This window comes from Drosophila arizonae, chromosome 5, assembly GCF_054131065.1.
Source record: "Drosophila arizonae isolate 15081-1271.41 chromosome 5, UAZ_ARI_1.0, whole genome shotgun sequence".
Classification (NCBI taxonomy): Eukaryota; Metazoa; Arthropoda; class Insecta; order Diptera; family Drosophilidae; genus Drosophila; species Drosophila arizonae.
Genome location: NC_142925.1, coordinates 11,484,748 through 11,510,748, shown reverse-complemented (window position 1 = coordinate 11,510,748; position 26,001 = coordinate 11,484,748). Strand labels below are relative to the sequence as shown.

The 26,001-nt window shown below is 36.3% G+C and overlaps 1 protein-coding gene and 2 long non-coding RNA genes across 11 annotated transcripts; 2 read left to right on the top strand and 1 right to left on the bottom strand.

The window, feature by feature from the left end:
• The first annotated feature begins 8,197 nt into the window (after positions 1 to 8,197).
• On the top strand, positions 8,198 to 10,465 carry LOC149268486 (uncharacterized). Its single transcript, XR_016270445.1, has 2 exons — positions 8,198 to 9,874; positions 9,942 to 10,465. It is a non-coding gene; the product is annotated as an uncharacterized LOC149268486 (long non-coding RNA).
• Positions 10,466 to 18,627: 8,162 nt separating this feature from the next.
• On the top strand, positions 18,628 to 24,586 carry LOC149268485 (uncharacterized). 8 transcript variants are annotated; one of them, XR_016270493.1, is made up of 4 exons: positions 18,628 to 19,057; positions 19,830 to 19,933; positions 20,010 to 22,998; positions 23,800 to 24,586. It is a non-coding gene; the product is annotated as an uncharacterized LOC149268485 (long non-coding RNA). The 8 variants fall into 8 exon arrangements; XR_016270494.1 differs by lacking the exon at positions 18,628 to 19,057 and adding an exon at positions 19,071 to 19,693; XR_016270490.1 differs by lacking the exon at positions 18,628 to 19,057 and having other exon boundaries at positions 19,071 to 19,933; positions 20,010 to 20,324; positions 20,981 to 22,998.
• Positions 22,744 to 25,777, bottom strand: LOC108616186 (uncharacterized). Of its 2 annotated transcripts, none has more exons than XM_018011220.2 (5): positions 25,499 to 25,777; positions 25,283 to 25,432; positions 24,142 to 25,211; positions 23,084 to 24,068; positions 22,744 to 22,966 (listed from the first exon to the last, which is right to left on the bottom strand). In XM_018011220.2, the coding sequence occupies exons 1-3, from the start codon at positions 25,611 to 25,613 to the stop codon at positions 25,180 to 25,182; spliced, it is 297 nt and encodes a 98-aa protein (XP_017866709.1). In that variant the 5' UTR covers positions 25,614 to 25,777; the 3' UTR covers positions 22,744 to 22,966; positions 23,084 to 24,068; positions 24,142 to 25,179. The 2 variants fall into 2 exon arrangements, with proteins under 2 accessions (XP_017866709.1, XP_017866708.1); XM_018011219.2 differs by having other exon boundaries at positions 24,142 to 24,928.
• Between the last annotated feature and the right edge of the window lie 224 nt (positions 25,778 to 26,001).

Sequence of the window (26,001 nt, the reverse complement as noted above, 5' to 3'; positions counted from 1 at the left end):
TTGCTGCCACTAACCATTCAGGAGCTGCAACTGAGGCACCGGCAACGTCATGGGACGGAAATGAGTCAAGCGTGACATTTGCTCGACGCTGGCGGTTGTCACGCTACGCTGGGCCGCTGCTTGCCCTTTATATGTATCCTTTCGTCTACATGCCACATGTGTGTGTGTGTGTGGGTGGCGCCGCAAGCTACTCAAAAGGAAACTCCTCGTATAACGCAAATTAAAAAATCCAACTGCCATAGCCGCGTTCGAGGCAAAGAAAATGTCAAGTAATGGAAAACTAACGTGTAAATATGTGAGTGTATAAATAACAGCTAGCATGTGTGTGTGTGTGTGTGCTGCTAAAAGTATGCAACACATCTTTAAGCTAGCAGAAGCCAATGCTAATTAGCCAGAGTCATATTCTGGCTTTAATTAGGCGAACGAAGTCTTTAAATTAATTGATTTATTAGAGTAAGTTGACCTGACTACCAGATACCCTGTATGACTAGCAGCTAATCAGCAGAAATATCGTCGCATAAATACAGGTATATATATTATATATTATATTTATTTACAGTCCAGTCAGGCTAACTCGACTACAACTCACCCTTTTAATTAAATGTTTCAATGGGTTATTGGACTTTTAACTGCTTAGATATATTAGTAAAAGTTTAACAGACTAACGGATATACCATATGCTTGAGGGCTTGGTCTTAATAGCATAAATATTTACTTATAACATTATAAATTATATATGTATATATTTTTGCAGCTGTCTCTTAACGTCCCTTTAGATTTATGCTGATTATTTTATACCCTGCAAATAATTTAAAATGAAATATACAAATTTATAAATATAAGCTACACATATCCCCCTGAGCGCTAAGTAAAAGAGACTATCCATTATAATTAAATCGAAATTGACTATAAAATACCCTGTATTGACTATAAGATACCCTGAACAGCCTCTTAAGCCAAGCTAGTAAACTATTTATTTTTAGCTAAAATTGACAATAAGCAATAACAATTCAGCTAATACTATGATTAATATGCAATATTATTAATAAAGTAAAATCGAAAAAATTAATGAAAAATATTTAGAAATATAGCAAACATAATAACTAAACGAAATCTTATGTGAAGTCATGCAACTTGATTCATAATTCCTTCACTCGCTGGGTATTCAATATGTTGTGTTTGGGACTCGGACTGGCGCACGCCGCCCAGCACTTGAAGCAACTCATACCCGTTGAGGCAACGAAATGGCCGCCAGCGGGCAACATTTCAACATCAAAACAAATGCATAACAAAAGGTGTAGCACATATCATGCATATTTCGAGAGTAGAATTGCCGCTAACGCTGCCCAGCAGCCCCCCGTGCGCCTTCCGTCCCACTGTCAGATCCTTGAAATGAAACTGGGAATGAATGCCGCCCCCAAGGCCCCCCCGAAACACAGCCGTCTCACCTTCGAACCGCAATCAACCTTTGGCAGCGGCTCGCGTTTTTGGCATGCCAACGGCCAAATATCGATGCAAAGAATTAAAAACATAGGTACACGCGCAGCTGAGGGGCTCGAGGGGGAGCTGAGCTCCTAAACTGCGAGCAGATACAATAAAACATGCAAATATGCGCCCAAGGACATTGCAACAGCAACAACAACAACAGCAACAACAACAACAGCAACAAAAACGACGACAACAATAGCAACAACAGACACAGCGTAAAAACACAACGCACCGAAGAACGCAGGCTGAACATCAAACACACACACACACACACACAAACACACAGCGAAAGAGAGAGGGAGAGTCACACATACACATTCGTTGTCCTCTGGTGGCGGCATGACCGCAGGTGTATGTAAAGGTGAGCTGTGTGGGCGGCGAGGCAGTCGGCAGTTGTGTGAGTGAGCAAGAGAGATACCAAAGGGTACAAAGTTTATTTAGCTTTAGTCGAAATTAAAGGCCTTTGTATATTAAGTAACCACGCGGCACACACTCACACACGCAGACACACACGCAGACACACACGCAGACACACACGCAGACACACACACACGCACACACACACATACATAAATGCAGTGCGATAACAGAGCACACACTCACACATATGAATACTTACAGTGTTGAAGTTGTACATAAAATATGCCGCTGGCCATTCGGGAAACCTCTAAACATACCAAAAATGAAATTTATACAACAAAAAATTTTATAAAAAAAAAAAAAAAAAAAAAAACAACTGAAGAGAAGAAATAAAAAAAAATTTTGTTTCAATGGTGGAAGCAAAGGATGCCGCAGGACACACGCTGCGTACCTCACAAACGAGCTGTAAAGTTTTGCGGGTGTGTTGCGAATGTATGTGTGAGTGAGTGCCGTGTCCATGCATGTGTCTCTGTGTGTGTGTGTGTGTGTGTGTGTCTGGTTGTGAAAACACTTCGGCCGTATTTTGATTTCATCAAAGCTTTTGTGCATATTACTGGACAGGACACATTTTTGCGACAATAAAATATATTCATGCAGAGATATATATTACATACATACATACATACATATATATGTTTATATATCTTGCTGCCGGATGACATTAAAAATTGGGCTACGAAACCGAAGGCGAAATCGTTCATCTGCAAAGCCCATAAACTGCAAATTGCCATTTGATGGCAATATTTTAAATGTTGATTTAGTGTCCTGCTAGGGGAGCTCAAGGATACGAATCCACACGAAGAATACCATTAAGCGTAACAAGTGCAGATAAGCCTCAAATATTTTGCATATGGCAAGGCAGTAGCTGCAATTTAAGCAAATTTAATACGAGATTTTAATGCATATTTTTCCTTTAGTAGAAGACTTTGAGCAGACATCGTATATTGATTAGTTGGCCCATTATTTTTGATAGTAATAATATTAAATTTGTATTTCTTAACATAACCTTAAAGTGAATAGTCCTTTTTGAAGGGAGTTTATGGGCCTAGGCATATATAGATCTGCTCTTTACTAAATAATAGAACAGCTAAAAATTGAATACAACTGAATAAATATGTAACTCTAATGATAAGCATAATAATTATTACTATCGCTGATTTTAACGTGTTATATTGAATAGGATTAAGGCAAATCTTCTTTTTATCTGTTTATCTATCTACCAGGCATGAGAAAGGCATATCAATTGCAGCTGCTGGTGCAAAGAAGAAACGTTGTTATTATATAATCATTATTACTATGTTTCAGATGGACTTTACTACCAAATATGTCTTATAAGAATTATAATTGTATAAACAATCTTTTTCTAAAATAAAATTAAACAAGTCCACCAATTAATAAGCACCAGCCAAATTATTCCTATTAAATTCTTTAAAAAAAGAACGACATTTTAAAGATCTGTCATATATATACATATATAAATTTATTTGTATATAGTAATTCCACCAATTCATTAGCCCCTACGTATGCTTCTGATTAAATTCTTTACTTAAATATAAAAAAATATTTTAAACACTTTTAAATTCTTTAAAAATATATAATAAAATACATTTTAAAAACATTTTTTCCCCTTATATACAATATTTATTTGTATATATTCATACGTAGCCCGTAGTATTTTAATTGCCACCACAAAAGCCAAGCGCAGTAATTCCTATGGGTGATTGAATAGTTGTCAATTTTTATACAAGAATTTTTTTCTGTTTTGTAGGGGGCGAACAAATTGTGAATGCAGCTGCATTATTATTAACTGCAATCGAATGCAGCTCGAGCATTCACAATTCGCAATATCCATGCAGATTCGGTGGCTGGCCGTGACTGCAAAATGTCACTGCAGGAGCATAAAAACTGATGACTTGCCACGATGTCTGATGCGTTGGCCGTGTGCCTTGTCCCAATGGTGCGATTCGATGTTTTATTTTTGGTTCTTTCGTTTTATTTTATTTGTTTTTATTTTTTATTTTTTCCGTTGACCCGACACAATATTTATAAAAATCCATGAAATTGCGTCCAATTGCGGGCAGCGCACATATATTTAAATGCCGTTGCACTGATTGACAGCGGGCCCTATCAGTGTGCAAAATGTGGGAGATGTAACGGGCGCACATGTCGTATGAGTAATGTAACGATTACAAATAAACCAAGAAGTCCACTGAATTTAATAAAAACTTTAACAAAAAGCAAAGCGGAGCAATACTGAAATGGAATTATATATACAATATACATGCATATATATTTGATATATGGCTAAAATAATTTATTCATTGCAATGGAAAATGCGTGGAAGGAAGGCATTGTGCATGGCCCTGGCTAATGAATAAGTTGGCATTATAAATAATAAGTAATCAACATAATGGAAAAATCGGAAAAATGTTGAGTATATGAATATGTTCAGCAAGCATTAAATTAATATGCGAGGTGTGTTCAAAAAATGTTTAGGATTCTATTTTCTTATTATTATTATTATTATTATTTTTATTTATTTTTTTTTAAATTATTATTTTTATTTTTGAATATTTCTTTCATGAGCCTTTTGGAACAAGCATTATTTTAGTTAATATTTATTTATATTTTTTTGCTCAAGTTTGTGTGGCTATAAATGGATCATATTATTATAAAACTTAGGAAGATATTGCTCTAAGAATAATAATTATATTTATTACGCCTTATGAATGTGAACAACTTTGAAAGCATCTAAATTCATTTGGGTAAAGCAGTTATATATACTTTTTTTAATATTTAAATGTTATATTAAATTAAAATGGGGTTCAATGAAACAATAGATAATGTATATTTTCTTATAAATTGTTAACTAAAACAGCAACAAATTTAAGCTTTAGCTCCGATTAGCGCCAGTTAAGCAAACTGTCGATTTTAAAGCTTACCTTTGACAAAAGTCATTTATGTATTCATAACTTGATACTCAATATTTTACACATCCACGCCCCTGACGCTCCCCCAATTGTAAACAAAACTTAGAATTTGCAACTATTGCGCTGTAAATTTGTAACCATGACACATGCGCATACATTTTTGATTAGTTGTATACAAATTTTATTTTTGATTTTATTAAAAAAAAAAAAAAAAACTATATCTATCAATAAATAATATGTAACGCGCCAATATGCAGCACACAAATAGCAAGTGGGAGAGTGAGAGGGGGAAGTGGGAGTAAGAGGGAGAGGGAACGCTTTTCACAGCTCGCTGCATGCATTTCTAATGGTGGCGCCGCTGCCGCCGCTGCTGCGATTTGCATATTTTTAGGCACTCGCAGGTCGCAGCTTCACCTCTTCGTTTGTTGATTTTGATTATATTAAAGTGCGGCCATATAATTTTATAGCCGGCACAAACTGTGCCAGGCAGCTAATCTGCATTTAAATGAAGTTTTTAATTATTTTCGTTGCCGCCATCCTTTGACAATCAGTGCGATTGCCTCGTCCTCCCCTCCGCGCTGCTTTTGGGGCTCAGAGCACAGAGTCCAGGCTCGACCCGACTACAAAGTGAAACTTGTCCGCCGTCCAATAAAATGCAGTTCGATTATTTATATAAAGCTTCAGTGCGAGGGCTGCTGCTGCAGTCGCAGTCGCAGTCGCAGGCACAGCTCTCGGCAGCTCGAAACTAAGCTTCAGTGCATTCTAAATTGCCAATCAAAAATAGTGGAAATATGTAGAAAGAGAGAGAAAGAGAGAGTGAGGGAGAGTGAGAGCGAGAGTGAGAGTGAGAGCGAGAGTTAGGGAGTTATCAGCTCTTGAGATACCCTAACCTAAGGGCTTCGAATCTTTTGTAATGAAAATCTGAAATTAAGCATTGAATTAAAAGTTTTGGCAATATCCTAGACTTATGTTTAAAATAGAATTTGAGATAGTTCTTGACTCAACGATATTTTAGACTTTGACTATCATAAAATGTACATAAATTTTAAGCAATATTATGAATTTCAGAATTAAATTTCTTAAATTGATAATTAACTCTAATGTATTGAAGAATTAAGAATCGTTTTAATGCTATTAAAAACAGAGAAGTATTTTTTTTTTTTTTTTTTAATAGTAGATTGTTCATTTGGAAGTTATAGTTCTTTGTAAAATCAATTTCATTTGATAGACAAATTATTACAAATTTTGATAAGATATTTTTTAGTATTTAGAGTTTTAATTAGTCATTAAAGGCTTAACTTCTTACTAAATTTATTAATTATTTAAATGTATTGTATTATTTAAGTGTATTTTTTATGTTATTAAAAATAAATTAAAGTATAATTTTTAAATAATATCAAAATCTAGTTGCTCATTTCTTCTGGCCCTCACATCAAAAAGTTTTAGACTTGCTTTATCATATTATTGCTATATATTTATATATATCCAACATAATGTACGATAAATACCCTATTGTTAGAGTATGGAAAATTTTCATGTGGGCGTAGATGGCGGGGATATTTTATAGCGGGGATGCGCAGCACCTACCAATTTGCCATCAACGGCTAAGCAAATAAGAATATTAATGGTTTTTTCCAGCCATTGCGCAATATATTCCCATGTTAGCCAAGCGCCGTCGAGCACCTGAGTGAGTTTTTCGATTAGAATGAGTTGCCACCCAAACCAATCAGCAGGTGTGTGTGGGGTATGTGTGGGGTGTGTGTGTGTGTGGTGTGTGTGTATCATGCATAAAATTAAAATGGCGACATTTTACAAAATTGCATTTCATTTATGTCAGCAGAGAAAGTAATAATAATAATAACAACAACAACAGCAACAATAAAGGCAAGTGAATAAAAAAAATGGTTTGTAAAGTTGTAATTAACATGTTAATTAATAGTTGGCCGCGGGGTCAGCAACCAATAAAAATGTCGCAATATTGCATTTAGGCCGGATTGGTATATTTAATTTTTTTATTTTATTTTTTTTTTTTTTGTATTTTTTTATGATAAATTATTTTTGTGATATTTTAATATTAATTAATTTTGACTGCAGCGACAACAAAGTAAACATTGCATGTTGATAATTTGAACTACATGAATTTAAATGATTTGTGACTCCAAGTGGGGTAAACTGAAACACGAGCCACGACAAGCCACAGCCAGGGGCAGCTTATCAGGTGGGGCGGCTTGGGGACGTGGTGGGGGCATGGGTGCGTGGCAAGAATTTTGTAATGCCCGGCGGAAGTGACTGTCACACATAGCAAGTGGGCTGCGTGTATTTGGCCAATGGGGAACTTAACGCTCGCCTTTCAATTTTCGCTATCCCGTGCTCGACTTGACTCGACCTTTTCTTGTTTGGTTTACTGCTGAGCTGGTTCCGACATTCTTGCAGCCGAGTAGCAGCAACAGCAGCAGCACCACCAACAACCTAGTCCAAATTAGCCATTGGCGTTTCCTACGAAAATTCGTTCGGCTCATGTTGTTCTTGGCAACGATGTGAACGTGAGCGTGTGGCCAAGGATGAGGCATGATGTGGGCAAGCCAACTTGAACTGCAAGACACAGTCTATGCTTTACCTGTGGCCACTGTGGTGCCACTGCTGCCACTGTTGCTGCCAACTTTAGAGCCAGCCGTGCAGCAGCAACAAGAACAACATCAACAGAAAGCCGCCGCCGTCGTCGTCGTCGTCGTTCTCGTCGTCCTCATCCTCGTCGACATCGTGGAGACGGACACTCTGTCCACCCGAAGGCAATGAAAACGGAAATTAAAAAGTGGAAAAAGAAAACAGCAGAGGTACCTCTAAACCATAGCCATTTCCGCCGTAACCATAACCGTAACCAGCCCCACTCGACTTGACTGACTAACTGACTGACTGACTGACTGACTGACGGACTAGTGACTGTGTGACTGACTGAATGGCAACAAGATACCAGCACATTACAATGAAACCTGCGGCTACAACTCAAACAAAACTTGCAGTTGTTGCATACACACACACACACATGCTCGTACACATCCACATTTAGCTGCAGACGCATATGAAAACAGGATATCATTTCTGCATTACTCTCCTGGCTGTCTACATCAGCGCCAGCTCACATTGACTCAGTGGCTCAACTTGCGCTATGGCTGATTCAGCCATTGGGTGCCGATGGTTGGTTGGTCGGTTGGTTCGTCTGTTGAGCCTTAGCCAAGGACTTGAATACTGCTATAATGATGCCCTCTGCAAATCGCAAAAGCGCTGCCGACGACGACTGCAACGATGACAACGACAACGGCAACGGCAACGATAACAGCCGCAACATCCTTTTGTCCTCCGCACAGCTCACAGAGTCCAATCGCAAATGTCGCATGTGTCGAACGGCTGTTCGTTCAACCTGCCTCAGCTCAACCGCAAACAAAAGTCCAGCCCCATCCTTCGCGAGCCCTCAATCAGGCAGCTGTCCGTTATCTACCTGCGGGTGCTTTAAAAAAGGAAGGCAGTTGCCTCACTTGTTGCTATCGATTCCATCCGAGCTGACAAATTGAAAGCTAAAACTAGATTAAAATGCCAGCTAATGAACTTAATATATCTCTTCGTTCAGCTACTATAGTTATGTGCATTTTCTGAAGAGGTTGGTGTACATTTCTTATCTATTCTGGTTAACTATATTCAGAATGAATCAGCTAGAGAATTCACCAGACTACACACACAATAAACATCACTTCCAATATCTACATATACATATATCAGAATAGAAGGCTCAGGCAACTCAGCTGGCTTTGAATTTTTTCTATAAATTCTAAAGGTTTTGCATCTGGATACTGTTTCTATTCAGTCTTTGTTGAAATATAAGTGAAGTAAGATCTGCTCGTGTAAAATTAAAAAAAAAAAAAAAAAAAAATTTAAATAAAATTAAATACGGAACTTACATCAAAAAAAATTTTTAATTTTGACAAAAATAATTTTTTTACGAAAAAATAACAAAATAAAAAGAACTGTTTTAAATTTCGACAAAAGTTTAGTTGCAAGTCTCCGGTTTACTTTCGCTCACTAAATTCAAATTTCGTCCAACAAATATTTAAAATTACGTTATAAGCTAAAAATAAAAACAAAATAAAAAAAATACATACAAAATAAGTAAAACAAAAAATTTTTTTTAAACTGTGCTTAATATTTTGACAAAAAAATTATAAATTTCGACAAATGATTTGCAACAATGTCCGGTTTTTTTGTATCACTATATACGAGTTTCGTTTAACAAATTTTTAATATTGTACAAAAAAAAAATTAATTAAATAATCAAATTACTTTAAAAAATATTTTAAAATAAAGATTTACTCAAAAATAATGTTTTAAATTTTGACAAAAAAAAGTGTTCTAAATTTTGACAAAAAAAAGATTCGCAACAATGTCCGTTTTTTTTTTTTTTTTATTGCTAAATTCGAATTTCGTTAACCAAATTTTTAAAATTAAACGAAAAAATTTTAATAAATAATGTACTTCAAAAAAATATTTAAAAATAAAACAATGCTCTAAATTTTGACAAAAAGTATTCTAAATTTCGGCAAAAGTTTCGTTGAAAATCCGGGTTTTTTAATTAAAGGTTTTTTAAAACAAGGAACTTAAATACAAAAAAATTTGCTGCAAGTCTACATTTTTTTTTCTCACTAAATTCATATTTTGTTCGACAAATTTTTTAAATTAATAAAATAAATGTATAACAAACATTTAAAAAAAAAAAAAAATATATATATATATATATATATATTAAATATATATTTTGATACTACTAAAACTTTGGCGGAGTATTTCGAAATGTTACATGTCGGTTGTCCAGTAGTTTGTTCTTCGTCAGATAATTGACTCGCGATATTCCGTTGCCTAATTGCATTACGGGTCCGCTAGGAAAGATTAGATCTTCTAGGACGCGGCATTTTTATTTATAGTAAATGAGAGCATGACCGAAAACTGACACTGGTATCAAGCCTACTAAGAAAATTCTAAATGACATTGTAAAGACAGCTCCGAAATTAAAGAACTTTTAGGGATAACGCATTTTTCAAGTATTCAATTTTTCAGTATTTTTAAGATATATTCTGCTATTTGGGGCGTAGGAATCTTCAGGAAAAGCACAAGCACAATAAATTTTTATAAAGCCTTCAAAGCCCAAATAGTAATTTTCAATTTATGATTTAGTTTTTTGGATATATACCTAGCTCGGATTTTGTTTTTTTTTTTTTTCTGATTTTGATTTTTGATGCGGCATCAATTTGTAAGTGGGCTGATGACTCCTGAAATTTTGATGCTGGAAGCGACGAATGTACCCTGATTTGATTTCTAGATGAGGATGATGGACGTCTATCTAAGGAGATTAGAGAAGAAGCCAACCAGTCGAACCGATATGACTCAGTTCAAATTATAAAGAGTATTTAGAGCTATTGTAACTAAATTATGTAAAGTACATTATTTTATTGAATCAAAGTCTGTTATCTTCACGAGAATTGAACTTAGCGCCTCTAATGTTAATTAAGTATATTTTGTACTTTAATGTTAAATACTGAATTGTCTGCATTAAACTAAATCTGTAAATTTTCGCAAGCTAATATATTTGATAAACTTCTTTAAATATTCACATAGCTAAACTTGGCTTCGCTCCTTCAGTGCAGCTGCAGGCATCTCGAGCAAGTCATAGTTTAAGAACAGATTTATCAAAAGCTAATGCTTAAATCTCAGAGAACGAACTAAATAAAGGTCTTGCTGTTGCACAAGTTACACATATGCCATGTGCCGTGCCGTTGGCCCAGTTGGGCGCTTCGCCTCGACTCCTGCATCGTTGTCCTGGATGGCGCTGCAGTCTCACAAGGAAAAGGAGGAAAAGCAATTACTTTTTCGTTTAAAATTTTCGTACTTCGTAAACATTTAATTTCCAATTTTAATTTGCTTGAATGCATTGGCACATACAGAAGAAACGCAATTCGACACAATGTTCAATATCATTTCGCATATCGAGGCGGGGCAGAGGTCCCACCACATGAGCCTGACTATGGCCTGACTATGGACTACGTGAGTGGCTCGTTTCTCGTTTCTCATTTACATTAAATAAATATTGTACAATTGTATTGAGTGAGTGTGCCAGAGCCAAAGGTAAAGCCATCCAAATGAGCTCCCAACTACCCAACCAACGCGTCAGCAACTGCTGCACCAAAATGTGCCCTTTACTTTGGCGGCCAAGCCGGGCCGGGCCCAGAATCATCTTACAAAAGCATTCGACTTCACCTGCCACACAACCACCCAGCCACCCAGCCACTCACCCACCCACATCCGCCACCCGTCCAGGGTAAATATGCCCAAAAAACAGAAACGAGAGAGCAAGAGCGAGAAAATAAAAAGAAAAGTAAAATTGAGAAACAGCAAACGAAATTGCTTGAAAAATTGCTGTACAATGAATAAAATTGAAACATTTGTAGCATATCCTGATGAGGCAAGCTTTATGGAAAATGCATGTTGCATGTGTTGCATGTAGTATGCAAATGTACAAACAATATCCGTATCGTTCTTATATTGAAATTTGCAAACTATCAAAATATTTCCAGCAATTGCCTCTCTACTTTGACATACCCTGTGATGAAACTTCAGCCGAAAGCGGGTCTCAACTCTTGTTTTGTCGATAAATGACAATGGGATAGCAAAAAGCAATTTTTGTCAAATCAATATTAATTTATTTTTTATTGTATATTGTGTCTAATATATAATTATTTCTAGTAAATCTCTTGTGACCAACCATTTCATGTAACAAAACTCCCTGTTTGTCTAGTCAAACCCAAATTCATTTGCAAAAATTCTTCAGTTTCTTCTGGTGCTCGACCACAATTAAACCTTAAAATCCGATTCAAATGCCGAGCTCTCAACAGCCACTAAACTAGAAACTAAACAAAGTGATTCTATCCAGAGGAAAGTATAGCCTAGTCGAGCATTATTCAACTTTCTATTCACATCTATTTTGGTGCGCTCTAATAGATTTTCTTATATATTTTTCTGCATATCAAATTTGCATAACGTTTTGTATAAAATTAATTTTTCGCAAATGTTTTTGCAGTTGAACAGACACAGATGCAATATACATACATATGTCTATGTGTGTGTGTCGGAGTGTGTGTGGCAACGTTTTTAATGGCTCAGTGAAATCCTGTGACTTGTGACGTGTTATCGTTATCCTGCCAGGCGCTCCACAGACTCGCTCGGCTGTCTATCCATCTATCCATCTATCTGTCTGTCTCTCTGTCAGTCAGTCTGTCTGTGTGTTTATAATTTACTTTACTTTCTGACAAAAGGATTTTAAAACAATTATTTTAATGTTTTTCACACACACACACGCATACACACTCAAATTGAGTTTTGTATGTTTTAAACGACTTTTGCATTTTTGACTTTTAAATGGAAATTTTTCTCTTCATTTCACATTTGTCTATATTATCGAGGGCAAAGCAGGGAAAACAGGAAACACAAACAAAATTCTATTTAATAAAATGTGAATGCAAATGTAAATAAATAGACAGTTGGGCAAACAATGTGCGAATGTTTTTGTTCCATTGATATGTTGATATCAGCAAATACTACATGATATTCACAATAATTTCACACACAATTTTTACAATAATTGACAGACCAGAAATTTTCCACATTTTTGTCGTATTTGAAGCGCTTAATAAAACTCATATATAAATTATTATCATAGGCAATATAAATTTGATTTAAAGCATTTGCATATGCAGCTCAATTGACAATAAATCATTACGATTAGACATTTATTTGAGTGCTCAACATGTTAATTGATATTTGCCTTTTTTCTCCATTTTATTTTTTATTTGCTTATCATAGAACACTGAAAAGTTTTATGATTTATTTGTTTAATTTTTAATAATAATGTTTGCTATTATTTATTTGTTTTTCTTTCAGTTGATGATGAATAATTGTAAATAAAAGCCAGCAAGAAAAGAGACTTATCGACTAGGATATACCCTGAACCCTCTTGTGGGGTTTGTCCATCTTTTACTCTTTCCTTATCGCCCACTCTTTCTATCTGTCTTTCCCTCTCTCTCTCTCTCTCTCTCTCTCTCTCTCACTCTCTCTCTCTCTCTCTCTCTCTCTGTCTCTCCTACTCTTTTCACTCTCTCTCTTGTGTTGCTTCACTACTCCACGTACAATCTTTAGTTTCTCGCTTATTGCTAATATATATTTCTACAAAAAAGTTGAGTTTCTGAACTATTTGAAGACGTCTGGCGGCGCATTTGCCACAATTGAATGATAAATGATGCAGCTAATTATGGCACAAAACTTTGGCATATCGTCTAGTCGTTTGCCTATGCTAATCAGACAACAAACACCAAAGCAAAAGAGAGAAGCGAAAAGAACACAGAAAGAAACCCAATAGATGGCGAGACAACTAGCGGAGCAGGGAACAACAAGTTTATCAAGATGAACAGCAGTTGGGGATAAAGTAAGCAAAGTCATTAACATATCGCACCAATGAAAATGCAAATGCAACACAAATTATCCAGGCGAGTGTCCAGTGTCCTGCTGCTGTTGCTGCTGCTCCTGCTGCTCCTGCTGCTAGTCCTTGGCTGACCGCATATTCTGCTGTTGGTGAGGCTCATTAAAATGCGCTGCCATCTTGCGAAAGTGAAAAATTACCCCAGCCCAGAGAGAGACCAAGTAAAGAAAGCAAGGGAAAGCAAGGCAAAACATAACAAAAGGCAAAAGAAATAGAGAGGCCATGAATGTGGTCAGCGAGGAAAATGGAAAAACTTCTGGCAGGCAGACAGACAGACAGACAGACAGCTGAATATGGCAAAGCGCATAGCTACCTGCAAAAGGTGTTCAGCTGATGTTAAACGAAGCCGCCTCCTGCTCCGTGCTGCCATCGCAAATTGTGGTTGTTGTAGCTTTACGCATTGTTAGCACTTCATAAAACTAAGCTCATGAATATTATGCGCTTATCTGACGGAGTCGGCGACTGTTTGGAATTGTGCAGATTTGCTGAATGCGAATTTGCTGGCATCTGGTCAAGCAGCGAATCGCGGCACTTGCTGCGGGCTATTGCCACAACTTAAGCAGCTTCGGCAACGCATCCTTGCCACGCCATGTGCCAAGCGCCATGCGGCATGTGCATGAGCGTTGGAAATTCGCGATTAAGCGTAATTACAGCCTGAAAAAAGTCAACAATGAGGCAAAGGATACATCAGTCAGGCACCCCTCGCTCTCCCCTTTTTTCTCTCTGGCTTTCTCTGTTTGGATGATGAGGCTGCTCAACTTAATTGTCAGTAAGTGTTGCTTAATACCCATTATCTGCGGCCACGCCCCTCGCACGTCAGCCGCATTGCCGAAACTTAATTGTTAGCTTGCCAAACTTTTGGCAACAGCCAACAAAAATTCAACTCTCAACTCAGCGAGCTTGACTCGCGCTGAAGTCGTCTCGCGTTATTAACCCCTTTACTTTTGTTGCTAATTAAAAAACTTTTACGCAGCTGAAAAAAAAAAAAAGCAAAAAACTGCCAAAGACATGGTCCCTTGCCCACATTACCCCCCATTGCCCCTCGTTATCCTCCCACTGCCAGTCGCCATGCATCCGTCTGTCCCCGTCGTTGTTTACACAAAAGCAATCATACGCCATGTACGCCGAGTTCGTCGCTTCACTGTCAACAATGCGCGTGGCGCGTTCAACAGCTTCAAAAGCATAAGATCTCTTCTGCTCATGCCACACAGCTCGTCATTGTGCTGAAGTTTCCATTAATTAGATAAAAGTTTTGACTTCCTTCCACCCACACACCCATCGCCTCCTGCTTCTCTCTCTCGCACTGGATAACATTGTTAATGTTGCAACAAACGAGCTGCAAATTATTTGCACACAACAAAAGTCACAAAAAGTTGCCAAACCACACACACACGCACAAATAAATGAAGTCTCTTAGATGAAATTTAAGAACTGATTCATCTATGCGATATGAATGGATCGTTGAGGCATTTTGTCTATCAGCTCAACTACATTGCAATTAATACCAATTTGATATTTAATTAAGTACTGAGCTCGTTAACAAGCTATACAATTACCTCAGGCACTTCCGACCCAAAAAAAAAAAAAAGGGTTTGCTCATCAAGGCAACGAAAAAAATTGACTATAATTGAAATCTAACTTCAAAATTTGTATTACATTTGCAGCTTACAACACTGGCTGGGCCCCAAACAAATTTTCTTTAAAAAGGGGTACTAATTGACAGAAATAAACAATAAAATGAAATACTATGAATGGTGAATGGGATGAATGAATATAATTCGTCTAATAATACAAATATATAAAAAAAATATATAAATAAATATACATATTATATATATTGTATATAAAATTAAACTGTATTTAAACAATATTGATTTTTCTTTATTTATTTTTATTTTTCTTTACTTGCTTAGGTCACACTTTTTTTTACAATTATTTAACCAGGTGCTCGAATGTTTTTCAATGCCTAAATATTAATGCCCGTAATATAGCATATTTCTAATATTCACTCTTTTAATCTCCCCTCAAAGTGCTGCCACTGCTATGCATCTCATGCCCGTAGACGAAACTGAAGGCCTGATCAGTTCTGTGCCAAGAACAAATATGCCAACACACAAAATAATTAACCCGGTTTCTTTTTTTCATTTTTGGGCTGTTGCTTCTTTCCATTGCCACTTACCTAATCAAGCTGGAAAGGTGAGCGAGAAGAAGAAGAAAAAACCGGAAATGCCGGAAAATGAAAAAGAAAAAGAAGACGCAAAAAGTTGAAGTAGATGTGGATGAAGAGCCACGCCAATCAAATTAAAAAGGGACCAGTAGCACATCAAGTAGACATGCTTAGCATAGATAAGAACAACAACAACAACAACAGCAGCTGCAGCACCAGCAACAGCAACAACAACAAGCATACGAAAAAGAAAGAAATATACTTACAAAAGGAAAGCAAGAAAATTGTTGGTGTTCATAAAACATGAGTTATCTGTGTGTAGGTCCGCAGCGGAAGATGAATTTTTAATTTGTGATGCTGCTTCCCGTTTTAATTGTTGTTGACAGACGACTGACTGACAGCGTAATTTACAATCCTTTGCCCCCCGTCCCACGCCAGCCTAGTCTCTCCGCCCTCTACTAGCTCTCAGATGTGGTCTGTTTGGGGGTGAAATTTTAATTAAAGAAATTGCGGTTAATCCCGTTAGCAGCGCATGGAATGGAAAAAAAATGAGAGAATGTTTCAACATCTCAAAGAAGTTGGAGAAAGTGCCAAAGGCTGCTGTAATTTCTGTATTTTGTCGCTCCAACTGTGTGTAGTATACAACATTTTTTGCTAATTGTTAAAGCTCAGCTCAAAATCTCTCACAGACCCTCTCGCTCTGTCTCTCTCACTCTAACCCAAAATTTAATATGAATATTTGTGTGTCACTTCAAAAGATCCAAAATGTTAACACCTTCTTTACCGAAAGGTGGGCACGTGAATGAATTTGCTTTCATTTGCATGTTGTTAATGGGATTTATTACCATGGCTTGGAATAGCTTGCTATGGGGAGTATGATGCTAGGTGCACACGCTTCTACTCTTCTGCATATTTGTCAAAGAAATTTAAGTAATTGCATTTTATGCCATTTGAACATCAATTTGCATAAAAATTATAGCCTGTTGTATGCAGGAAAATCATTTTCAACACATACGCACATTGTAAAAGAGTTCCAAGCAAAAAGGCGTAACAAATAAGATTGACGTAGGCAGGGAAAATTATAAGCAAAAATAAAAAAGTACCTAAGCTGCATTTGTTGATTTCTTTTTGCTTTTTAGAATATATTTGATTGCATCCAATAAAGCCTCATTATGCTTAGAGCATATGCTACAGCGGACTAATGTAAATTAACAGCTCGCTGTTGTACGTTAACAGTAGTGCCTCAGGCAATTCTTACAGAAACAAGATCAATGTACTGCTTTCATTTGTACTGCTTGCTATTGTTAAATGGGCGGGTTTGCTGCTTAAACTGAATTGAAATTTGAAGTTATGATTTATGATTTAAATAAATGTATATATATTTTAGATATTATTAAAATAATGAAATCATATATATTTTGATATTAGCCTTTATTGGAATTCATGAATTATAACGTTAAGCACCGGTAAAATTGAAAAGTTAAAGCTTAACAGAATTGTGATTGCTGAGCCAATCAGCCATACAAAGTAAGAGCAGCATGTATGTGTGTGTGTATGCGAGTATGTTCTGGCCATGTTGTGGGACAACATGCTCGACACATATAAGAAATTAACTTAAAAAGTCATTTTGCTGGCAGACAGCGTCCTAAAGAGCCAGCGCGAAGGTGTTCTCGAGCTGAGCTGCAGCGAGAGTGAGAAAAAAGGATTAATTGCATGAACAGCGACAGAGCGAGAGAGAGAGAGAGAGAGAGAGAGAGACAGAGAGTCAGGGTGAAAGAGAGAGCGAGACAAAGTAAGCGAAGCTGAAGGCATGACATCATCAGGATATCGCAATGGCAATGGCGCTGGCAACGCGCCGCATGAAGCACTGAGCAGTGAATATCCTGGCTTTTCTATAAGCCATTGACTTGCACACATCTGCGTCCACATCCGCATCCTTTTGCTTGCACACACAGAGCACAAACACACTTACACACACACAGATTGGCAGAGGCACAGACACGGCTGAAGGATGTGCGAGTCGCGCGCATGTGTGGAGTATTTTTTAATAGTGTTTCGTGTGCCTCTTGGCGTTAATTTATGCCACAAAATCATTTTCTTTTATACTCGCAGCCACATGCAAAATAAAAATTAAAACTGAAATATGAAAAAGGCAAAAATATAAATAAAAAAAAAAAAAAGACGCCATGAGAAAATAAAGGCAAACTACACGAGTTGCTTCGTACATGCAAATTGCGTTGCAGCGCCCGCGGCGATGAGACGCAGTTTATGTCAAGTGAAAAATGAGTGCGAACTATGACATGAAATATGAGCTCATCCCTCCGCTCTCCAGCCCTGGTGCACACATCTATTAGAACGCTTTGAAAATTCCTACAAACATCCAAATAAAATATGACAAAAACTTAACGGAACTGCTTAACATCTGAAAGCACATACATAGCTAGCAGATAGCCTCTAGACAAAATTAAGCTGAAGAACTTGAAGCTAATAATTTGAACAGCACTGATGCAGTCATTTGTTAAAGACCCATCATCAATGAATATAGAAAATGTCACAACACTAGTCGTTGTTAACTCGACTAACAGATACTCTATCAAGAAACGCGATACCGCTAATAATTACTTACTAATTACACATTCTTCATATTTTACAATACTCCAACCAGACACAATTTTTAACTATAAAAATAAGTGACAAGTGAGCTCAGTCTAATAAGCTTCAATATTTATTAGAAAGAGAAACCTGAGAGTCAATTTAACAGTAAAAATAATATCGAACACCTTTCCAGGGTATTTCACTCCAAGCTAACCATGGTTTGTAGGGAATTGCAAATTATAGACGAAGATTAGCTCATAGCTTCAATCGAAATTCGAATCGAAACCGAAAACGTAAACAAAAACAGAAACAGATTATTAACGAACTGTATGACATAAGCGAACAGTCTGATAAGAACGGCTATACAAAACAGGGAATATACAACATATTAAAAAGAGTATTGTATATAATACTATTACGTGGTATTTTTCTTCATCCACAATGCATGCGAAAAAAAGAAGAAAAAAAAAACGCCAATTTGCAAAAGTTCAAATCGCAATTAAAAAGTTCGCAGTTGCCCCTCTCAGTCCGTCCCCAAGAGCGACGAGTCAAAGTTACGTAATCTAAGACGCAGTTAAACGCTTTGACTCAATTGAAATAAGCCTATGTTGTAGAGATTCCATGATAATCTATACTATATAGCAAGTAATATACAAATAATATAAACACTATGCTGAGTATACACAGAGAGAGGCTTCAATGTCCACCAGACAAGGCCGCCGTTTCATGTTCAAAGCCATTTGTCGTTTTCACTGGCATCGTAGAAGGTTGCACAAATTGAGGAATTGCACTGTAAACGACGAGCCAGCGCGGGGTTATAGATAGTGACAGTACTACAAACGACCATGTGCATAATATGCAAGTGATTTGTTCTATAATTCAGTTAGTGAACACATCTTTCTAGACTTTCAACAGGCATCTCTAGACAGACACTTTCCCCTACAAATCTGCAATTATAGCAAACCGAGCCTTTTTTTTATTATTTCTCGATAATGATTTGATTGAAATGATATATAAGGGCTAATATGAATTAAAATGATGATTAAAGCTTATGCCTTCTATATAAACCATCTCTCTTTCTCTCTATTGCTCTCTCTTTGTTTCGCTTCATTACTCCCTCTCTCTCTCTATATATATCTCATGTATATCTTTTTATGCCTTGCTCTCGCTCTTGCGCTCCTCCATCTCTTCTACCAATCAAATTATATATATAAATTTTAGTGCTACAAAATTGTATCACATCTGATTGCAAGCTATTGTCCATATTTCTTAATTTTCTATCGCCATAAATGTAGCAAATGAGTGAAAGAGATTCAATCTAGTAAATGGCTAAACAACGGGATGATTAAAGCCACATTCACTCATCGTGTTGCCTTGGCTCAATTCATTCAACTCTCAAAAGTAAAAACTAAATATGTAGCAGCACGATTTCAATATAAAATTCGCCCACTCAAATAATACTCAACTAAAAATAACGACACGAAATAAACACGAAACTAAAATATTATTTAGAAACGAGTACGTGCGCACAACTAAAATATTATCTAGACACGAGTGCGTGCCTCTGTTGTCTGATAAATCTTACGAGCATGAATGCTTAGCAAGGACGTTTATTTTTAAGTTTAAGAAATCATACATATACATATTTCAACAGATTTCAAATATCACTTGGAAAACGTTTGGGGCATTGGAATATACGAGAATCGAAACTGATGTCAGCTTGAATCAGCGTTGAACTTGACATTGAAACCCAAAACGGTGAGATACGCTCTGAAGTATATGAAATAAAGTTATATATAAAATAATAAAATAAATATATTTCTATATTTACTAGCATATATAGACAGAGATAACAATTTGGCTGATCGGAACCAGAGCTCCAGCTGTACCAACTGTACAGCCGTTGATATACTGACACGTGACATTGTCGAAGCGAAACACAAATATCAGCGACATCATCATCATCAACATCATTATCATAATCATCAACATGCTGATCATGATTGCTATTGGAGAGGCGGCTACCTTTATCCCGGAGAATGCTGAACTGATAACAAGGCCCTGACTGACCTGGTACTCAACCTTCTGCATCTCTTTGATAGGCTATGATTCAGCGCTTGCAGCAATATGAGCCCTTACATAACCAGCGGCAAGTTTACTTATTAGTCATGTGAGAGATACTAGAGAGAGAGAGGAAGAGAGAGCAAAAGAGAAAAAGAGAGACACAAAGAAAAAGAGAGAGAGACACCATATATTTATATATATCAATAGAAAATATATATCAATAGAAAATATATATGTATGTTAAATATTTAGAGAAAATATTTAATTGCAACTCAACCATGTGTGTTGTTCACTATAAAAATTAGTCGTATGGCTATGACATGCATAGCTGGTATTATAATTTACATATATAGATATATTATGTGTATTTACACTTTTTCAACTTTGGAAGTAGTTTACAAATAGATAGGTTTGATGGTATTATTGATTCTTGTAATTGAGATTGACAGATCACAAGCTGAATTACGGTATATCGGCAGACTGGGAAATTTAAAAGCTATAATATTTCCAAATATCAATTTTTGTTTTCTTGTTACCAAGTAACATAGCCATGCTACTTAGTATACCTTGAAATTCTGCTTTAGATATGGATGACCGTAATAACTTTCTATTATATTTTATTATTATTTTAATAAAAGATAATCCAAATAATTGAAAGTCATATATTTAGCTGATAGCGTTTCTATAGGTTTTTACTAAGTAGCATATCGTTGTGAATCTATTCAATATTCATAATTACAGCAAAACGTTCCATCCTCCTCGCACGGGTTTCCAACTGTAGCAAATTCTTCACAAACGCATTTCTTATGGAAGCAAATGCCACCAGAGCAGAAGCCCCTGCAGAGTTGTTGTGCTTTTGATACTGCAACGGAAGAAGGAACGAGGTGGGAGGTGGGACACACACAATGACAGACAGCAGACGTTGATGGTTGGTATTTTGTTGTTTTGATGGTAAGTGAGGCCAAGAAGTAATACCAATTAAACCCAAAATCATCGATGAGTTTAAGGCTACGTCAAACATTCAACATTCAAACGTTCAACATTCAAACATTCAACATAGGTGATTGATTATATAAACACCTACAGCATAACGTTACGAATTTATTTATCTACACCTTCAAAGCATCCATAACCGTAAATCCAAATAATTTAGAGTCAAACACATATCATTATATTTATTTCAATGTATTAGCAGCTTAGCATTTCGAATTTATTCGTTCAAACAAACAGCAAATTTGTCGTTTGGTTCCGGTAAATATGTTGCATGGCCGCAATCTGGGACGCATTCGGTCCCAATCTGCTTTATATATGGTTGACCATAATATAAGATTAAATCTAATGAATTGAGAATCAAATAAATATCATCATATTTATTTCAGGGTATCAACATAGTTTTTCCATATTTGCTGCCTTTTATATACATATATTCTGGTTACGAAGCAAAATAACAGTCGTGATGCTTCACCGCAATTTCTAACGCATTAGCCCCCGTATTTCGTATTTCGCGCAGGGCACTAGCTCTTCCGGTACTTCAACGGTAAAAGCAACATGTAACAGGATGGGGAACGAAAATTACGGACGAGAGTAGATTAATCATTCTTATTATTATTTGGAAGTCATGGACAACTTTAAAATTAATAACTTTCAATTTTATGTATATTGGATTGTCACAGAAGAAGCCGAAGCAAGACTGTTTTGCATGACAAGTCAAACTTGGTATTGTATATATATATTTATTTATTTATTTATTTATTTATTTATTTATTTATTTATTTATTTATTGATTTCAATTTATTTTTTATTCTTGTTACTAAGCAGCATAACATTTCGAATCTATTCATTCATAGAAACAGCAAGTATTTCCTCCGATAGAGCAATCGTTTGGTTCCGATAAATGTGGTGCGTTCCCGCAGCGGTCGGGTGGGATGCAATCGCCATGGGATTCTTTGCAAGACAGTATTGCTGCCATGGTGAGGCAACCTGAAACGGGGTGGGGAACGACAATTACAATTGAGAGAGACAGTAGAGCAGAAGTAACAGGCAGCAACGTAGATGTCGATTATTAGTATTTGATTGTTGAACGAGAGGTAAAGATATAGATGAATGTATAAAGTAATTCTAATTAAAGTCAATCATTATTATTCTTATTTGGAAGTCGCACTTACCCACGACAAATTGCAGCATCAATACAGCCAACAAGCAGAAGCCCCAAATATTTATTTTTTTCGACATATTCAAGCCTTAGTTTGAGATCTGTATATTGGTTGGGGTTTTGCAGTAACGATAAACGCAACACTGATCAAGTCGAAAATTCGAATACTAACCGAAGCAAGAATGCAGCTCTGTTTATATACACCTCTTAATAGACCATAATTGCTTTAGACATAGGTGATTATAGAAAGACCTATAGCATAACGTTACGAATTTATTTATCTACACCTCTAAGTGGTTTCAATCTGCTTTAGATATGGTTGACCGTAATATACTAAATTAAATCAAATGAATTGAGAATAAAAAAAAAATCATCACATTTATTTCAGGCTATCAACATAGTTTTTCCATATTTGCTGCCTTTTATATATATAATATATTCTTGTTACTAAACAAAGTAACAGCAAATTTCTCCGTTGGCGTCGCATTCGTTTGCTTTCTCTAGTCGTGCTGCTTCACCGCAACTTCTGACGCATTCGCCCCCGTATTTTGTGCAGGGCACTAGCTCTTCCGGCACTGCAACGGTAAAGGCAACGTGGAACAGGATGGTGAGCGAAAATTACGGACGAGAGTAGATTAATCATTCTTATTATTATTTGGAAGTCATGGATAACTTTAAAATTTCACACTTACTCTCGATAACCGCACAAACATATTGCAGCATCAATATAGCCACCAAGCAGAATCCCAAAATATTTATGCTCTTCGACATGTTAAGTCCTTAGTGTGAGATCAGTAAATTCATTGGATTGTTACAGTAATGATTAAAGTATCACTGACTTATATCCATGGAAAACGGAGAAAGAATGTTTTGAGAAACACGCGCATCAAATGTAAATCTATTTATCTACACCTCTTAATAGACCATAAGTACACACTTTAGGAATTGTAGACCGAACTTTAAATTATTAACTTGAAATTTATTAAAATTATTGCAGCAAGCCATATCTGTCTCTAAAATATAGATATTAATACATATAAAATAATTAAACATTCTTACATAGATACTATTATAATTTTGTATTTATAACATATTATCGAATATTATACATAGATGTTAGTTTAACATTATATTTCCTTGAGCAATATTTATATTATCCTTAGAGGTTTTTTGATCGATTTGTTTAATTTAAATATGAAGAACATTCATACACTTCCATAAGTATAATATACCCTTACTTCCCATATTCATTGGATTCAGGAAATAATAATACGCTTTACGAAATAAGCGTATAGACATATACATATGTGTATATATGTAAATAAATAATATTAACTCGAAACTCGAAACAACATTTAATTTTTAGAATTCGATAAATATTACTAAAATATTTCCGTTATTCTAGTAGTTGACTGACCTAAAGACTTTTCAATGCCTTTTATTTGCTGTCTGATTGTCTTAAAATTTCAAAGGACGTTACAAAATGGATAGATTTTTATTTAATGTACAGTGTATAAGTATAATATACATATATAGCAATTGTCCACAGTTTGTAATGAATTTATTTTCGCACCAAATCACAGCAAAATCCTCCGTTTTCGCAGAATCCGGGTCTTCGAATTGATGAACCGCACCACTTCATACAGATGACCATCTCTTGGTCGCAGGGTGCTAGCTCTATAATTGGGCAAGTATATCGGATGAGTTTAACTCGATTTCAAGCATTCATACTCAACAAATTCGCTTTTACCATTGTCATTTACAAAGCTTGTCTTCAGATCTGCACAAACAAATTGCAGCAACAATATAGCCACCAAGCAGAATCCCAAAATATTTATGCTCTTCGACATGTTAAGTCCTTAGTGTGAGATCAGTAAATTCATTGGATTATTACAGTAATGATTAACGTATCACTGACATATATCCATGGAAAACGGAGAAAGAATGTTTTGCAGAACACGTGCATCAAATGTAAATCTAATAGACCATAAATCCACACCTTTGGAATAGCTGAATAGTAAACCAAATTTTGAAGCTTTTCAAAAAATTGTGTAAAATTATTCAAGCAGCTAATAAGATTTTTTTTTTAATTAAACCAAAAGGCTTAGTCATCACAAATTGAATTACAAAAGTTTTCATAATATAATTTTTGTATGGAATTCAAATAATAATAAATATATAACATATAAATCTTCCGTTCTGCTAGCAGTTGACTATCTTAAAGGCTTTTCAAAGCATCTAATTTCTATAAAAGTAAATAAAAGTTGCAAAATGAATTGTTTTTAAATATTTACAGTGTGTTTTATTACAACAGTAGAAATATATTTTATATAAGAATAATTCGTACAATATATAAGTAAGAGTATTGTTAACTATAGTCTACAGTTGACAAATAATTTTGTAATGCATTTATTTGTTCATCAAAACACAGCAAACTTCTCCGTTTTCGCAGTCGGTTGCGGGTCTTTGAATTGATGGATTGCAGGACCTCATACAGGCGCCCAGGTGCTGCGCGCAGGGCGCTGGCCTCACCGGCACTGCAATGGTAGGGGGAACATGGAACGGGGCGGGGCACATACAATGCATAACAATGACAATTACAGGTGAGAGACAGTAGAGGGAGGAGGTAGCACACAGCAGACATAGACGTCGATTGTTAGTATTTTATTGTTGTTGAAGGAAAGACAAAAAAAAATCAAAAAAATCACAATAGATGAGTACATAAAGTAATACCAATTAAACTCAATAATTATTATTATTTGGAAATAATTTGTAAATGGGAATTTGGTTAGGAATTGCTATACGCATTTGGGTAAATAACTGAGAGATGTTAAGGCGTTAGAAGCAAAGCTCTATATGCATTTTGACAAATTCGTCCGGAGACTACTTACACTCATAGCAACATTCAACGCCCAGGTGGGCGCTGGTGGGGCAGAGACCCTTGTTAGTGGTGGGCAGATTGCAGTCGCTGGTGTGCACACAGAGACCTCCGACCAAAACACAGTGACGATCGTTGGGGTAAACACGCACACCCTGAATCACTACAAGTTGGGGATGTACAGTGAATATTGGATGGTTTTAAGGCTACGTCAAGCATTCACACTTACTATATTCGGGTGTGCTATTGTCATTCACTTCGTTCGTCTCGATATCCGCACAAACAAATTGCAGCATCAAAGCTAACACCAGGCACAGGCCCAAAATATGTATGCTGTATGACATATTTAGTCTTATCGGTTTTATATTTATATATAATATTGTATTGTCACTGCGTAAGTAATCCACACGTTGGCACGGTTTGCGTAGCACTGAGCGAGTCGAAATTCGTTCCAGATGCTTTTCAACAAAAAATGTTGTCGAATAGAAACCACGAAACGTTGTTTTGCACAACACGACGAACGAACGACAAATGAGGCAGCGGCAGAGGCTGAGGCTGAGGCTGACGCTGGGGCAGTCAGAGAATCAGCCCGTCGATCACACAACAGACAACCAAACAAGCGAGCCATCAACCTACTGGAGAGCAGAGAGAGAGCAGCAGCCCAAGGGGCTGGCAGAGGGCACACCAGATAGTGCTGTATGCGGGCTCTCAGTTCAATTGAAGAGCGTGAGA